The sequence below is a fragment of the Monodon monoceros genome, unplaced genomic scaffold (assembly GCF_005190385.1).
Source record: "Monodon monoceros isolate NGI ecotype Baffin Bay Population unplaced genomic scaffold, NGI_Narwhal_1 Super_Scaffold_12, whole genome shotgun sequence".
NCBI classification, from domain to species: Eukaryota; Metazoa; Chordata; class Mammalia; order Artiodactyla; family Monodontidae; genus Monodon; species Monodon monoceros.
Genome location: NW_021703768.1, coordinates 28,410,457 through 28,428,553, shown reverse-complemented (window position 1 = coordinate 28,428,553; position 18,097 = coordinate 28,410,457). Strand labels below are relative to the sequence as shown.

The window sequence follows — 18,097 nt, the reverse complement described above, 5'->3', positions numbered from 1 at the left end:
ACAATTTTGTATTCTTTCATTTAATGTCATATAATGAACATTTTTCTATATCATTAAAAACCTAACACATTTTTTACTTGCTACATAATGTCCCCTTATATAGATGCTATACAATTTATTTCCCAGCTCTCTGTTGCTGGTCATTTAGGTTGTGTCCTGTTATTCACCATTACAAATAAAGCAGTGATGGATATCTTTGTGCACCAACTGTTTTCCTTATTGGAACCAGTTATTTAGGAAATAATTTTACAAGTGGAGTTTGGGGTCAAAAATGTGCATTTCCGAGGCTCTCAATCCATATTGTCCCAAATGGCAGAGGTTGTCCTCCCTCTCTTCCTCTGAAGTGTGAGAGTATCTGTCTGACTGTGATAGGAGGGGTCATATTGACAGAAGAATTGCACAATTTTATGATGGAAAAAAATTCTAATTTCTCTCCCCAGATTTCTATTAGGATTCACCTTCCATCAATTTTAACACAGTTGTTTTATCTATCTATCTATCTATCTATCTATTTATTTATTTATTTAGTGGTACACAGGCCTCTCACTGTTGTGGCCTCTCCCGCTGCGGAGCACAGGCTCCGGATGCGCAGGCTCAGCGGCCATGGCTCCCGGGCCCAGCCACTCCGTGGCATGTGGGATCTTCCTGGACCGGGGCACGAACCTGTGTCCCCTGCATCGGCAGGCGGACTCTCAACCACTGCGCCACCAGGGAAGCCCTGTTTGTAATTTTTAAAAGGATACTTTTTATTTTAGAGCAGTTTTAGATTTATAGATAAGTTGCCAAGATAGTACCTGTAGTTCTTGTATACCTGGCCCCCAGTCTCCCATATTGTTAACATCTGACCATATTATGGCGCATCTGTCATAATTAAGGAAGCAGCATTGGTACATTACTGTTAACTACACACTTTATGTAGGGCTCGCTAGTTTTTCCTAACATCAGTCTTCTGTTCCAAGATCCCATCTGGGACCCCACACTACATTTTAGTCATCATATCTCCTTAGTCTCCTCTGGGCTCTGACAGTTTCCTAGGCTTAACCTGGTTTTGATGACCTTGACGATTGGAGGGGTATTCTGTAGAATATCCCTAAAGTTGGGTTTGTCTAATGTTTTTCTCATGGTTAGACTGGAGTTATGGATTTGGGGGAAGACCACAACAGAGAGAAAGTGCCCTTCTCGTGACCTCATATCAAGGTCATATGCTGTCAGTGTAACTTATCACTGATGATGCTATCCCTGATTGCCTGGCTGGAGTGGCATTGGCTGTGATTCTCCATTGGAAAGTTACTTTTTTTTCTTCCCTTTCAGTATGCCACTATATGAAACCAAGTCACCAAACACAGGCTACACTAAAGGCAGGGTTAGGGTAGGGGGAGTTAAGTGCCACTTCCTGGAATGAAGAATATTCACCCACACTTCCTATAATTCTTCTTTACAGGGGAAGAAGTTTGTATTTTTAATTTTATAAAATAAGCATGTCACATAGAGATAGCCACTGGTAAATTTTTCAGAATAATTGTTTTGTGTATAAGAGAAATATATATCAAATGTATATATGTATATGTGTGTTTTATATATAAACATACATACATACAACACATACATATATACATATATATTATATATATCAAATGTAGCAAATTTAGGAATTATAGAAAAAGTATAAAAGAGAGAATAACCCTTTTCTTGGTGTTAATGCTGTGATCAGAAATTCTTGATTATACTGTTGTGCTTTGCTTAATAATTACTGTTCATTAGTAATTTGGGAGGTCATGAATTAAGTGTCAGACAGGTTGACATTTGCATAAGGCCAGTTCATCTCCAAGAACATCACTCTCATCAAGGTTAAGGTCACTGCAAAGGTCACAAGTGGTGGATAAACTTCAGCTGTCATTCAGGTACCTCAGAAAGTTCTGTAGAACTCACCACATGCTTTCCAGAATTGAGTAAATTGTTTGTGCTCTATAGATTTTGACAAGAATTCTATGTTATTTTAGTGTATAATTATTGGTAGGGATTTTTTAATATTTTATGCCAGTTATCATTTCTATGTTATGAATTATTTTGGGTATAAACACATTTAAATGGTGAATTAAAACAAAAGTAGACTTATTTTTCTGAGTTTAAAAAAAGGATGAATTTCATGTTTTAATCTCTTTGATGTTGGTGTGAAGGTTTAACTCATTGTTTATTTAAATCTGTTAAAAGTATGTCTTATCAGGGACTTCCCTGGTGGCACAGTGCTTAAGAGTCTGTCTGCCAATGCAGGGGACACAGGTTTGAGCCGTGGTCCGGGAAGATCCCACATGCTGTGGAGCAACTAAACCCACGCGCCACAACTACTAATCCTGTGCTCTGGAGCCCGCGAGCCTCAACTACTGAGCCTGTGTGCCACAACTACTGAAGCCCATGTGGCTAGAGACCGTGCCCCACAACAAGAGAAGCCACTGCAATGAGAAGGCTGCACACTGCAATGAAGAGTAGCCCCCGCTCGCTGCAACTTAAGAAAGCCCATGCGCAGCAACGAAGACCCAGTGCAGCCAAAAATAAATAAATAAGATAAATAAATTTTTAAAAAGTATATCTTATTAATCTAATTAATTTTAATGTTCCTGGAACCATCAAAAAGTTGTCAAAGATGACAGATGGCACAGTAGGTTTCCTCTCCTTCCTAATAATAACAGAGAATAAGAGAGGAGCTTTCTTAGGACATGAGATTTAGACAGAATTCTAGAGGGTGGAAAGTGGGACAAGTAATAAGCAATGTTTCATGGCCAAGTGAGCCTGACCCCAGAGTGTGCATACTGGTGGGATGTAGACAAGAAGGAAGTTGATTTGACCCAGGAACCACAGAGCATTTTGGGACTTAGAAGTGCTGGATATGATGGAGGGCAGGCAGGGAGAATGGAGGCATGGGGCTGAAAACAAAATGGTTGTCTCCTTCTAGTACTTCAGGCAGAATTACTACAGGCAGGTGTCTATCCCTTAAACTATAGACTAGAGTTTTCTTCTCTGAAGGAATTAAGTGGTCCACAAAAAAAGCCTGTTACATTCTGGCATTTAGGAAATCCTCCAGCCATAAATATTAGGTACCTACCAGATTCCCACTTGAACAGTCAAAAGTCCTTCATACGTACACAGAGCACTTCACCAGCTTTTCAGCACTCCCTCATATATATGGATGGATGTCAAGACATTTTAGGAAAACTTCAACAAGAAAGAAGTAGAGCAAGGTAAATAGGAAAAATTAACTTTGAAGATAATGCAGGAAACAGAAAGGAATGCATCAGACAAATAGGCAAACCTCAAAAACCTGTAAATAGTGTCCTTGGGAGTATTCTAGAATAGATTTTGTCCATAAAACAAGAAGAGGATACTGTGAAAAAGGAACAGCTAGAGGCCAAGAATGAGATCTCTGAAAAAACGATTGATGAAATTTATAGGAAATCAATAGAAATGTTGGAAGATAAAGCCAAGAGAATCTCCAAAAAGTAGATAAAGAAGACTAAGATTTGGAAAAGATGAGAGAAAAAATTAAGGAAAATGGAGGAGCAGTCCAGAAGATCCAACATCCAAGAGTATTTTTTCATCACTGAAGGACTGAAAAATGCAGTATCCAGAATGAGATGGTCTATTGAGTGTCCAAAACAATGGATGAGAGAAGACTCACTCAAAGGCACATAATTTTGAAATTTGGCAAAGAGCATGGATAAAGAGATGACCCTAAACCTTTTGGGGAGGGAGGGAGTGGCCACCCAGAAAGGACTGATATTCAGAAAAACTTCTCAGTTTTGAAAATGGGTGCTGGAACAAACAAACATACAGATGTGAGAGCTATAAATCAGTAGCTCTAACCTGGAGGTGCCATCAAGGGAAGTCCCTGGATAGGATAGCCTGGGGCTGGCCTGTGAGCTGCTAGGCAGGAGCAGGGAGACGGCGAGCTCCAGGGATGTCTCCAAGAAAAAAAGGGACTCCATAGAACAGTGCTGATATGTTGAGGATGTAAAAAGAATGGATTGTAACAACAGGGAAGACAATGCAATAAGAAAAGAAAGATAAGCAGAAAGTCCAAGAAAAACAAAATGCTATACAAGAAAGGAAATACTAGTACCCTGTATGACTTAGAGACCAACCTATTAGAGTAGATACTGGCCAGTAAGTTGTGTCAGTATCTACTGGCTGAGTTTCAGGTTTGCCTTTGCATTGTTTCAGAAATGTAAATACAGTCACCTATATTGGTTCGACGAAAGTAATGATACTGGGAAAGTGGCAGAGTCATTGTGTAAGGATGCCAATCCTCATCTATTATAGCAGGGACGGTATTTCAGATAATGTCTAAAACTGATTTTTTTTAAAAAAACGGCATGTTATTGAGAAAATATAGAGATAACTTGCAGAAGAGTAAGGTAAAAAAGTCAAGAGTCATTACCTCTGGGGATTGGGAGAGGTAGAACAAAATATTATTGTTTTTCATAACAGGCTTTTAAGAAATAGTCCACTTTTTAAGCTATGTGCTTGAGGTACATATGAGCAGAAGAGGCTTAGGAAGCCAATCAGTGCATAAAAGGCAATGATGGGTCAGAGAAAAGAAACTAGAATCATTTATCAACATTTTGGCTAAATAATGATTTTTCTTTTGTATGTAAAGCAGCTGTTTTTTAAGGGAGGGGAAATAGCTTTAGCAGTGACATAAATAATGTAGGAAACTTTCTAGAGGGATTTCTGAACAGATGTCTGGTTACTGAATAGCCCAAGAGCATAATAATATAAAATATATAAACAAGTTGAAGGCATGAATCTAACTCAGAGGAGGGGATTTTATGAAACATCAGCCACCTAGTGAGATAGGAGACTATCAGTATATTGTAAGTTGTGAATTTAAGAAACTTTGGCAAAATTATGTTTCAGTGGATTTTAATTTAAAAGTCCAACCTAAAACTCTTGATCCAAGAGTGTGTCTAACATATACCAATAAAATGATACGTTCCAGAGGTTTAAAAAAATAATAATTTATTATAAAACAACCAAACTGCATTGTATTAACTTGATTAGTTCTAGATTACTAACAAAGAAAGAAAGAAACAATGAATAGCTCTAGAAGATGTTTTGGGGGACAATATGGGAAATTGGAACATGGAATGAAATTAGGATTATGTTGTGGAATGATTACTAATTCTTAGGTGAGGTAATGGAACTGTGGTTATATAGGAGAGTGCCCGCATCTTAGGACAGGCTTGATAAAGTACTTAAGGCTGAATTGCCACAGTGTCTGCAAGTTACCTTCAAATAGTGCAGCATATATATTTCAGAAGTGGCAGGATATTAATATTTTTTAATCCAAGTGGGGACATATGGATGTTTATTATACCGTTCTTTGAGGGGTTTTGTACTTCTGAAATTTTTCTAAATAAAAAGTTGAGAAAAGAAAAAATAATCACATGTATTCTTAGTCCAACTTTTTCCCTGCAATAACATCCAGACACTGCCAGCCCATTTTGCAGAGAGATTGGAACGGTTTGCAGAGGGCTAGTTTTGGTGTGGTCTGTTCATATCCCAAGCAGCACTGCCACGAACTGTTTACCGACCATCTCCACTTGGATGCTGAAAGAATGGTCAGAATGACAGGGAAATCGAACTCTAATGAAGAAGATGTCTGGTCAATTCAGGGTGTTGTTTAAGAAAAAAATCATTAAACTTCAGGGAGTACTGAGACATTCTGTCTTCAGTGTTGTCACTATGTATTTTCCCCAATTCTGAAGCCCATTTCCTGGACTCCATGTCACAACATGGAGAAAATAGATCATTTCGTTAAGCCCTAGTAAAAGAAGTAAGTCCTTATTAGACCAAATTTTTGCCTTACCAATTTCTTCCCTGAAGAATTTGATTATTGTGAAGGGGGAAAAAATGTATACTTTTCCCACTATTTCTTTTCTCCAAAGTTGATGGCATTGGAGTGCTAGGCTCTCAATGCCCAATTCTGGTGTCATTTTTAGAGAAATATTGACAAGCTGTAGTCAGGGAGATTAACCAGATTGCTAAAGGATTAGCACAATAAGAAACGAAAAATGATTGAAGGAAATGAAAATATTTAGGCTGAAAAGAGAAGTCTTAGTGGCACATGGTAAATGTTATCCAATATACTTAAGTAGATATTATGTATAAAAGATATTAGACATATCTGGTATAGCTCCACAAGGCAGAGCTAAGACGATGAGCGGGAGTTCTATAACTCACACAGACTTTTAACACCATAAGGGGAAGAGAGTTCTAATAATTATTTTAGGAATAGCAGATGCCTTGAGAAGTATCTCTCCTCGTTAGAAGAGCGTTTATGATGTGGATGAATGGAGGTGAGGAAACAATTCCAGTATCTGCTGAAAAATTGACCCTTGAAGAGCCTTAGGATAAGATTCTCTAATTTTATAAGAAGCCACTATTTTTGAATGAATGCTACACGTCAGCCATTGTAATAGGTGCTTCCTCACAACAGTTCATTTATTCTTCTTAACAGCTTTAGTAAGTGGGCAATCCCCATTTCTCATATGAACAGCTGGAGACTCATCAATCAACTACTTGACCAAGGTCACACAGGAAGAAAGTATAGAACCAGGATGAGAGCTCAGATCCAGATTTAGCAATAAAGTCCAAGCTCTCCCCACCGTATTGGTGTTTTTGAATCTGCAGATCGTAATCCATTACATGAATGTGAGATCAACTTAGTGTGTTAGAACCATAATTTAAATTGAATAACACAGAATGGAATGTATCAGAATGCCTTCTACATAGCAAAAGAGGGAAACAGTGCCTCCTGAAATGTTTTGGCTATATACTGGGGTCACAATGTGAAATGTATTTTTAACTGCGGGTCAAGGTGAACACCTTAACCTCATGGACCCTTCACCTTCTTGACTTCCCTTCCCTAGAATTCTTTGATTGGGTTCCCTTTGGTGACCTATTCCTATGCCCACTCACCAGGTGTATGCCTTTCCTAAGGCTGCTGTAACAAATTACTACAAATGCAGTGGCTTAAAACAACACAGATTTATCCTCTTACAGTTCTGAAGGTCATTCAGAGTGTCATGAGTGTCATTAGGGTCACATTTCTTCTGGAGGCTTCAGGGCAATCTGTGTTCTCACCTTTTTCAGTTTCGAGAGGCTGCCTGTGTTCCTTGGCTTGTGGCCTCTTCCCTGTCGCATTACAGCCTCTTGTCTCTGTCATTACCTCTCCTACCACTCATTCTGATCCTCTCGCCTCCCTCTTAGAGGACTCTGCTGATTACACGGAGTCAACAATCTCCTCATCTCAAAATCCTTAACTTAATTACATCTGCAAAGTCCCCTTTACCGTGTAAAGCAACCTATGCACAGGTTCCAGGGATTAGGATTGGACATCTTTGGGGGCCATATTCATGCTACCACACCAGGCTTGCCTTACAAACTCTGAATGCTTAAACTTTAATATTCCCCTTTCTGACCACAGCCTCTTCTGCATTTGCCTCGCCTGTCATCTCCTTTGACTTGCTTTTCAGTGGCTCACGATCTCAGCTGAGGCTTCAGCTGGGCTCTGTCAAAGGTTGGTGCCTTCTCCCATTCTTCAGAGCAGTTTCCCAGATGCCTTTCCTACTTGCCTCAAGTAGACGATTTTACCCTCTACTTAAAGAGCTTCCTCATATGTATTGCTTCAGTGATTCTCTTTTTCTCCCTGTGCCACCTTTGAGGGAGGATACAGCATTTCTAGTCACACACACACAAAAAGTATTAGAGAACAGTGTTTGTTTTACTGAAGGTTTCATAGGTAAAAAAGATAAAGGAGTGTTTACCTTGTACATTTCCTATGATGCTCCAAACAAAAATCCCCATTTTCTTTTTTTGGTTTTTTTGCGGTACGCGGGCCTCTCACTGTTGTGGCCTCTCGCGTTGCGGAGCACAGGCTCCGGACGCGCAGGCTCAGCGGCCATGGCTCACGGGCCCAGCCGCTCTGCGGCACGTGGGATCTTCCCGGACCGGGGCACGAACCCATGTTGCCTGCATCGGCAGGCAGACTCTCAACCACTGCGCCACCAGGGAAGCCCTGAACTCATTTTATCAACTTTCTAGTGCAGGGATTTTTGTTTCCTACTACTTGGACTCTGAACTGCCAGCCAGCGTGTGGGATGTGGTCTTGTGTGTATTAGGGTTTGGGTAGGTTCCTCCGAAGAGCATTGGAGAGGTATGAGGACATGTAGGTTGATATTCTAGGGCTCTAACAGGGACAGCTCCTTCTAGAAGTAGAACTGGTCTTTCGATTCTGTGTGATCACAGCCCCAGTCCCTGGCTTTTCCTGGTACCTCCATGCCCCTTCCATTCTGGCCTCAGGACAACGGCAGCTCCCTCACACAACCCTTGTTCTGCCAGATTTTTTCCCCAGGATTCACTTTTTTTTTTTTTTTAACATCTTTATTGGAGTATAATTGCTTTACAGTGTTGTGTTAGTTTCTGCTTTATAAAAAAGTGAATCAACTATACATATACATATATCCCCATGTCTCCTCCCTCTTGCGTCTTCCTCCCACCCTCCCTATCCCACCCCTCTAGGTGGTCACAAAGCACTGAGCTGATCTCCCTGAGGAATCAGCCTCCCTGACTTCAGTAAAAGCTACAGTAATCAAGACAGTATGGTACTGGCACAAAAACAGAAATATAGGTCAATGGAACAGGATAGAAAGCCCAGAGATAAACCCACGCACATATGGTCACCTTATCTTTGATAAAGGGGCAAGAATATACAATGGAGAAAAGACAGTCTCTTCAATAAGTGGTGCTGGGAAAACTGGACAGCTACATGTAAAAGAATGAAATTAGAACACTCCCTAACACCATACACAAAAATGAACTCAACATGATTCATTTTAATTTTGGTAAATGTTACATTTTTTATACCTAGTTGCTTCTTTCAATTCTCTGCTGTGTGCATTACTTTGGTGTTTCCAAGTTGGCTCCTGATTGGCTTGATCACAAAAAAACAAACTATTATAGTGAAATGTCATATTTTTTCAGTTTGTTTTTCTTCTTAGACAAGTCTTCAAATTTTCCTTGGATTCCAGTACTCGTCACTGTAGGATGCATACACATATGGATCCCTCTCTTTCACTAGTCAGCCACTCTGTAGAAATATGCAGTTCAGTATGGTAGCCATTAACCACTTGGGGCTGTTTAAAGATAATAATAATAATTAGAGTTAAATGAAGTTAAGAATTCAGTTCCACTGTTACATTAGCCACAAATCAAGTGCTCAATAGACACATGTGGCTAGTGGCTATTGAGTTGGACAGTGCAGATATAGAACATCTCTGTCATTGCCGGAAGTTCTATTTGACAGCACTCTTTTAGGAGGTAGGGACCAGATCTGTATTGTTGCAAAACCTGCCTGGCACATGTGCGACCAGGTGGATGCACCAGAGAATGTCTTCCTGGCTTGAGCTTTACCTAGGGCTGCCAAGACTAACATGCAAAATCTTTGTGAATCGATGACATTACCAGGTTACACTCCCCATTGGCTCCATGAGGGCCAGTCAGGGAGCTCTTGGCATCAGAGCAGAGAGGGGGTTATTCTTGGAGGAATCTTCCCAGTGGTCTCATCTCTGTATGCCGAGGCTTCTGTCATCCCTTGACTTCTGACTTAGGGTCCTGGCTGCGTATTAAATGATAGAAAGTTTTTCTGCATCTTGCAACCCAGCAACAAAAAAGTTAGTAACTCTGGAAGACTGTAATGGCTTTAGGATTGGACCAGGTGTATTGGAGACTATAGAAGTTCAATCTTCTGTCTGTGCCCTCGAAAAGCATCTGCCCTCAATGGCCTTTGTATCCCCTGGGACACAGCACTGGAATCTGTATCATCTAGGGAGGTACCTCCCCTCACCTTCTGCAAAGAGGCTGTGTGAGGTGGGGAAGGGTCTGTGATACAGGACTTAAGTTCTGACCTCTAGGCCCAGTGGCATCAGAGCTCATGGGCTAGTGTCTTGGGACATATGAGCACTATACCTTTTTAAACACATACATTCTAGAGCTTTGTTGTTCTCCTTTCTGCTATTTTATGGATATCAGTCTTGTCTTCCTGGCTGGGTTGTAAACCTCGAGGGCAGGGGTCACTGCCCCTCTGAGAGCTCTTAGCACTGGGCTGGCCATGTGATAGATGCAGATTGATAATCAGTCAGGGTGATTTGGGGGTCTGATGTTATCTTCTTTCCTGTGTGTATAGTGAGCGACAGGTGATGTCTTTCCCAGTGATCCATGTGCTCTAATTGAGTATCTTGGGTACCTCTTTATCCCAAATTAGTTTTTTTCTGTTCTTGATTTCAGAATATGTTCATCATCACATGGAGACATCATATGTCTTCATCACCGTGGGAAGAAACAAATTGATTTGTTAACTTCTGAAATTTTCAAGTGAAAAAGGAATTTCTTTCCAGGACCGCTTGATGAGTTTTAGTGACAATGTTCCACTGCACACCTCCAGGGGGCGCCACTCACAGTTTTTTCTATGTGAAGAGCACCCCCTTGAGTTGTGCAACACAGGGCCCTGAGTGCTGGATTTGCTAAATTCCCCCTATGTCTTTTACAATACCATTGTTTTTATTCTTTGCTCTGCCGTTTTCACCTGTGGTAAAACCTGAAGGCATGACAGCATAAGTTAGGTGACTCTTCAAGGTCTCTGGGCTTTGCAATTCTAGAACATTCTATTCACAAATTGCTTGTAAGACACTACCAGTTTCCCACTAGGAAAAATAAATTGGTAGTAAAGATTCTTAAGCTTCTTCCCCCTCCTTCCTTAGCAGAGAGCAGTAGAGGTTCAATGCCAAATGACTCATGCTAAGGTAGCTCAGTCCTTTGTCTCATCCCCACTGGTTGGGACTGGTAGGAAGCAGTATGAAGAGTCTGGCTTAATGGACCTTGAGAAATCCCCCTTCCTTAAATTTCTTCCATTGGCCAGTCCCTAACACTCGAAACGAACTAGAAGACATTATTTTTTTTTATATCAAGTAATGCTTCCTGTAAAGAATTAAGGATAGGTTTAAAACAAATGTATTAGTGTTAGAAATCAGAGTAAGGTTACCCTTGGGGATGATATTGACTGGGAAGAGAAACAGGAAGTTTCTTGGCTGCTGGGAACGTTCTGTTTCTGCGTTTAGGTGTGCCCTCTATGAAAGATTTATGGGACTTTACAATTATAACTTGCATATCTTTCTGTATGTTTATAATGCTTCACAATACAGCTTACTTAAAACAATTCTTAGAAGAGAGCCTCAGGAAGCATTCACAGATATTTATAACTTAGTTAAAATAAGGAGGTGAGTTTATTTCCAAAGGACAGTTAGCAGTGTGCTGGGATACTGGATACTGACAGGAGGAAGAGGAGATGACGGAGGTAAAAGGGCAAACTTGTCCGCTTTGAGCTTCTGCCTGGGGCGCATCCCGCTCTGGTTCTTCCGGGAACCTGTTCAAGCCCCCAGTGAATTGGATACCTTGTCCTCAAGTCTATTCTCATTCTCCTTCAAAGATATAAGAGGTGAGCAGTTTGTCGAGAAGACTGGAATGAAGAGCGGCTTCTTTGGTCCAGATCCAGAGCTGGCAGTGAAAGAAGGTGGTTCTCTTGGACAGTTAGCTTCAGGGAGAGAGTGGAGCCAGTCCTTCCTTCCGGTGGAAAGAAAACCAGTGTATGCTCTAACCAGAGCATGACCTGGCTCTGTTAGATGAGAAGAGACCAGTGACCCATGGCCATTTGGGTATCAGGTGTACAAAGCTCTGTGTTTATATGTTGGGGAAGAGGGGAGGTGCGCAGCTCAGCTGGGAAATCTTCCCGCCTCACTCTCCCTGAACCAGCGATGTCCCTTCATCCCCTATCCTGTCCCTTCCCTTCTCCGTGACACACACGGGGTGCTGGGGCCAACAGCCCCACTTGCATATGAGCAGATGTTCTGTTTCCCCTCCAGCTGGTGGGTCACCCAGTTCTCCTAAGTCTCCATCCAGCTTCTGAGGAATATTTAGGCTGTACAGGTGATTTCCAGGTACACACTGGCAAAGCTGGCCTTGTGCAGCAACGGAAATGGAAGGAAGCCTTTAAGAAAATGCTTGTTTGGCATTCATATTGCCCATAAAATAGTTATTATGTTCTCAACTGGTGCCCCGTCTGTTTCTTCTGTACCACCTGGGGCCAAAATTTGAGGCTGGAGAAATACCAATATATCCTTCTTGTTGATGTTATTTTTTTTCTTCAAGGACTTTAGTATTAGTTAGATGGCAGTTGCACAAAGGGACCCCACACCAGCCGTCCCCAAGGAGTCCTTGCCTTACTATTTTGTTTCCATGGAACAAATGAGCTTCATTAGCAATAGGCCCACCATCTCTTTGTGTCCCTGGTCTTTGTCTCAGAGTAGAAATAGAACCCAATCTCAGTCCTGCATAAGTCTGTTTCCAGCTAGTTTATTGTAGTCTGGACCTTGTCAGTGCTTCCTGTTCCAGAGGTTTTTCCTCAAAGAAAGAGGCTGAGGAAAAAAAATGTCATGTCTCCTAAGAAATGCCAGCAAATGTGAAGTCAGATATAACCGCTTCTGGAGTTGGTAGTTAAAATAATACCACCCTGCATTTGTAAAGCAGTTCGCATGGCACTTTGATAAGCTTCAGCTCATTTGCTTCTCCTAACAGCCCTATGAGGTGGTAGGCATTATCCACATTTTACAGGTTGGGTGACCCATTCAAGGTCACACAGCTCTTCGTATGACTTTCAGTAAAGTGTTCCTTTTTTTCTGTTCTCCCTGTTATCAAAGATACTTTAAGGTCAGTAATCAAAGTAGGAAGCCAATTGTGAGGTTTATGTTTAGATCTGGTTGTATTACTGGTACAGTGCAGCAAACGTTTTGGAAAGACCCCCAAGTCAAAGCCTGTTCAACAGAGAGCATCTCCCTTCACAGAGCCCCTGTTGCCTCCTGACCCCGCTCACCCCATCTTCAGACTCGTCTGTGTAGCAGAGCATCCCCAGCTTGCTGACATGTGGTGAGGGACCTTGAACTTTGGGACCCGTTCATATTTTTCCTAACCTCAAACTTTCCAGGTTTATTTTTGCAAACTTAATATTCATTGAACTGCTATATTGACTCCAGAGACCCTAAGACAATGAAAAGACGTAAAATCTGAGATCTGGCAAGAGTCTAATAACAGATAAGACTGTGGGCCACGCCCTTTTCTAGGAGCTTCACATGTATTAACTCATTTAATCTTCACAGCATCCCTTGGTTATCCCCATTTTTCAATTGAGAAGGCTCAACCTGAGCAAGACATCTGTCCCAAATCACAGAACTAAAAAGTGGAGGAGCTGGGATGTGAACCCGGGTTAATTCCAGAGTCTGAGCTCTTGGTCACCTCAAGGTGAAGCTGCAAGGGGGGCGTCGAGGGCAAGCCCTCTTTTTCATCAATATAGAATTCACATCCTGAGAGCTAAGTCCATCCTAGGAGATCATTGGCAAAGCAATTTCTAAACATCTTAAATGGACACTAGGAAATTTTCCCAAAGAGGAAACAGAGTTGTTGGCTATACCGCTTCTAGATCTGACCTCCAAAAAGAGTTACTCATCGCCCAGCGTTCTCCAACTTATGGCTGATTCCTGTATCTGTGAAATGAGAGTGCCCTCTTTAGACTCTTGGAAACTCAGGCTCAGATCAGGAAATTAGTATTATATTTCTTTGTTTCCTTGAGAGCAGAATGGCATTACACACTTCAAGTCAAACCGCTGCTCACTTACAGGTAAACGTTCCCAAAAGTTGTCAGTGAAATATGGATTATAAGTACCAGTTCCATAACAGGGCAACCGGGAAGCACTAATTTAAGATTCATAGATATCCAGCAATGAGTTATAGGGGTGGAGGGAATCCACGAACCTGAAAAATTGTATGCTACCTTTGGATATGTGTGTATATATACACTTTTTTCATTAGCGTCTCAAAGGGATCATGACCCCAAAACATTTAATAACTATGACTATGAAGACATTTCACTGAATTATTTACGTGTAGCTCTTCTGTGAGATCCCATGGCAGACGATGAAAGCACCGGTCTTATGAGTTTCAGGGCTCATCATAATCTATATAATTTTCACTTTACTAATTTTCTTTGCCTCGGTAAAGAATTGATTCAAATAAAACCTTTGTACTGCATGTATTTACAGACTGGATTTTTCCATCTGCCACATGGAGACTTTTTCATTGAGCCTGTCAAAAATCGTCTGCTGGCTGAGGGAGTATACCACCCACATGTCATGTACAGGAGGCAGAGGCCGGGCGTCCCAGAGATGAAGGAGCCAACCTGCGGATTAAAGGGTACTGTGACTTAATCTCACTGGATGGAGGAGTTTGTTCTGTTCTATTATTGCTTTTTTTTTACAACGAGACCTGCTCTTCTTCAAATCTGTTATCTCTTCCCCATTCTGTGGCCAGAAGATATGCACCCTCGTACCCTTCACTTCTCTGTACTCAAGTCTCTGTATTCTTAACGGGAAAGGAAAAAGGGATCTCTTACGTCCTTGCCACATTAGTTGATGATATTTATATGGTATTCATAATGGTAAATTTTTTTTTAAGCTTCTTCTGAATCCCTTGGAGGAAAATAGTTTAAATTACAAACGATGCTTTGCAGTATCAAGCAATGTTATAATACATTAGCGTGGAATATTACTAGACAGCTTTTCATATCTGCATATGGAAAGCAGATTTAAATATTTGACGATGCTGATAATGATGTGTGAAGAGAAACTGAGAAAATACCAAGACGTTATCAAATGATGAATTCAGCTAAGGTTCTTCTGGCTGCGTTTTGTTTGTAGTCCACTACAAAGTATGTTATCTGCCCCCGTGTCTCGGGAATGATCCGAACTGCTCCTCTCTGCCTTGTACTAAAGAGTTTCAGGTAGTTTTCAGAGCTAAACTGACCCAAGTTATTCCCTTGCGACGCCCATATTCTCTTTAATATGTAGGAGATAATAGTAATGCATAAAGGGCCACTGGAAATTGGGACTTTTAAAAAATATTATTTAGTTTCTCCTTTCTTCAGAGGAAAAAAAAATAGTGGACTAGGGAGACAGTTACCAAAAGGAATCCATAATATTATTTATGTGTCTCAAGGATTTAGAAACCGTGGACCTCAAAGGGAAAATAGATGAGGAAGGAATTAGGGATAGTAGATTCTGATAAGGGTTTCAGAGGACTCAGAACTTGAGCTTTGCCAAGTAGGAGAAAGAAAGGACAAGGGGAGGAGTAATTTCTCTTTAGACATCATCCAGACCCTAAGATAGATGGTAACTTTCCTGGGAGTTTCTTCTGTAATCTTAGCAGAGTATATGCAAGCAATAAGAAATTTTTGAGTCTATATTTTCTGTATACAAAAATGGACACCTGCTTAAATTCCTTAACTTTAATAAGCTATTGGAACTCTGACCTAAATTAGATAACTTACTATCTAAATCTCCTTCCAGAAAGCACCAAGAGAAGAGACGCATCATCTGGTTGGTCCGATTGATTGATGTACCATTCCAGATAATTTAGTTTCAGTGTGAATTTTTAGGACTCTGTCACCAATCCGATCATCTGGAAGGATTGGAATAGTTAGAATAATTGCCCAATTCCTATTAATAATTGCCCAATTCTTATTAATCTTGGGTGATGGATGACACTTTGTATGTGTGATTTGATAGTTTTTAGATCACTAGGTAATTAATATGGTGGAGGGAGTTACTAGGACAGTGAGTGAATTTGGCTGGGTAATTGCTCCTGTAGGCATGGCTGCTCTGTGAAATGAGTTAGGCTATTCCTCATCCACCCACTTGAACCCATTCTCTCCTTTATAACTCCCCTGTTGAGGTAGAGTTGAGTAATAATGTGTTGAGAATGGCATGCCTTTGGTCATAAAGACAGAAGAGATGAATAGGAAAAGAATGAGGTTTACAAATGTGATGCCCCCAATAGGTCACACACAATACCACAGTTATAGTGCTTGCAATACCATTTCATCATTGTGCTTCTAGGCCAACCTTAAGACCTACCACTACTCTGAAACCTTCTCTGATTAATCCCACCTTGGAACAATCTTTGCATTGTGAATTTCTCCACACACATCTTCTAAAAGATACTCTCTTATACTTCTTTAAAACCCAGAATGTCAGAAGTGAACAGCTTTGTCAGAAGAACCTTTGAGAGTGCCTAATGTAGCCTCTTTCTCTCACCAAAGAAGCAACCGTGGCTCAGAGGAGGGAGTGAATTTTCAAAAGCATCGAGGCAGTTGGTGTTCAGAATATAACCAAGCTCCTAAGTCAAGGTTCTATTACACCTCGGGCCTTATGCTCTGTCATGTTTATTCTTTAAGCCTTCCTTGAATATAAATCTTGTTTTATCAACTATCTGGAAAGCCCCATTAGAGTAGGAACTCCCTTCCCAAACAGTATGTAACATAGTGTTAGGTGCAAAGTGGAAAATCAGTAAATCATTGAAATGAAATGAAGAGTGACTTGTAGCCACATAGATGAATCTAGAGTGCGCTGGCATCCAGTCCACATAACATAACAGAAAAAAGAAATGTGTGATTTCTAGATGTTAAGGAAGTGTCAGTTCTTTGTGACGATCTCCCTCCCTAAGACAATAATTGTGACTGAATACTAAAATGACAGCTAAAGATTGCAGAATAAGCTAATGTGCTTGGTCTCCCCGAAACAGGTAATTGCAGTGTTCTTGTACCATGTTACCCTGCAGAGGGGATGAAATTCACCAACACTAGGCATGTCATTAGCCCACGTTAAGGTACACCTCGTGCTTAGGGAAGTCAGTGCTGCCAGATAGAATTACTGTGATTGTATCAAGAAAGACCACCTTTCCTTGTATAAAACATTCCTTCTTCATAATGTTCAAAACAGGAACACCCTTGGTATTGAAAAAAAGATGTACTTTAAAAGTACTCTAGTACTTCAGGAGAGAAAGTATATCAATTACTTTCCCCTAAAATGTGTCCCTTCACTTACGTTTATTTCCCAAATAGAAAGGTACTCAGGAATTTCATAAGTCCCTTTTCAATATGGCCCAATGTAATTAACTCCTTTTTTTTCCCCCAGAACTTTAATGTGATACTATCTTGTTATCGATTTGATCAATTTGAACGAGAATTTCTTAAACAGTTTTGTTTGCTGTTCTGAACCTTGTATTTGCCGAGCCCTGTCCAAGTTCTTGTTTACTCCAACTTTCTGGAATCCATGTTAAATCATGGGAAAATACAACTTGCCAGAATTAAATCTAGAGCACATTTCAAAACCTCATTTTATTGACATTGACAAGCTCCCATCTCTTAGGGTTTTTAGTGGCAATGTATCACACTGGGACGTGAGTGGCTCTTAGATGGAAGTATCCAGGGGAAGTATGGTTTTGGGGACCTGGGGAAGGGGAGTCAGATAGGTCAGATGACAACAGTTGCAGGGTCATCTACGGCAGAAAGGGGTCCAGGTAGGTAAAATCAGGGTTTGGGATTTCATGCATCAGGACACTAGGCTAGAAACACAGGGTCTGTTTCCTGGCATGCGTTTTTTCTTTCTTTCTTTCTTTTTTTTTTAACATCTTTATTGGGGTATAATTGCTTTATAATGGTGTGTTAGTTTCTGCTGTATAACAAAGTGAATCAGCTATACATATACATATATCCCCATATCTCCTCCCTCTTGCATCTCCCTCCCACCCTCCCTATCCCACCCCTCTAGGCGGTCACAAAGCACCGAGCTGATCTCCCTGTGCTATGCAGCTGCTTCCCACTAGCTATCTGTTTTACATTTGGTAGTGTATATATGTCCATGCCACTCTCTCACTTCGTCCCGGCTTCCTCTTCTCCGTGTCCTCAAGTCCATTCTCTACGTCTGTGTCTTTATTCCTGTCCTGCCCCTAGGTTTGGCATGTGTTTCTGTGTTCAAAATTTATTCATTCATTCAACAAGTATCTGTTGGGTATCTTCTTTATGTCTGGTGCTCTCCTAGGCTCTGTGGGTACAGTTGTGAATAGGATATAAATCTTGGTCTGAAGAGTTGACAGCCTGGAT

The 18,097-nt window shown here is 40.9% G+C and overlaps 1 protein-coding gene across 4 annotated transcripts in view; it reads left to right on the top strand.

Moving 5' to 3' along the window:
- ADAMTS12 (ADAM metallopeptidase with thrombospondin type 1 motif 12) overlaps nucleotides 1–18,097 on the top strand; it is a 390,453-nt gene that overhangs the window by 129,289 nt on the left and 243,067 nt on the right. For all 4 annotated transcript variants that reach the window (XM_029218869.1, XM_029218871.1, XM_029218872.1 and 1 more), the window contains exon 3: nucleotides 14,202–14,352. In XM_029218869.1, coding sequence (XP_029074702.1) covers nucleotides 14,202–14,352 — 151 coding nt within the window. The remainder of the gene's footprint in view (nucleotides 1–14,201; nucleotides 14,353–18,097) is intronic.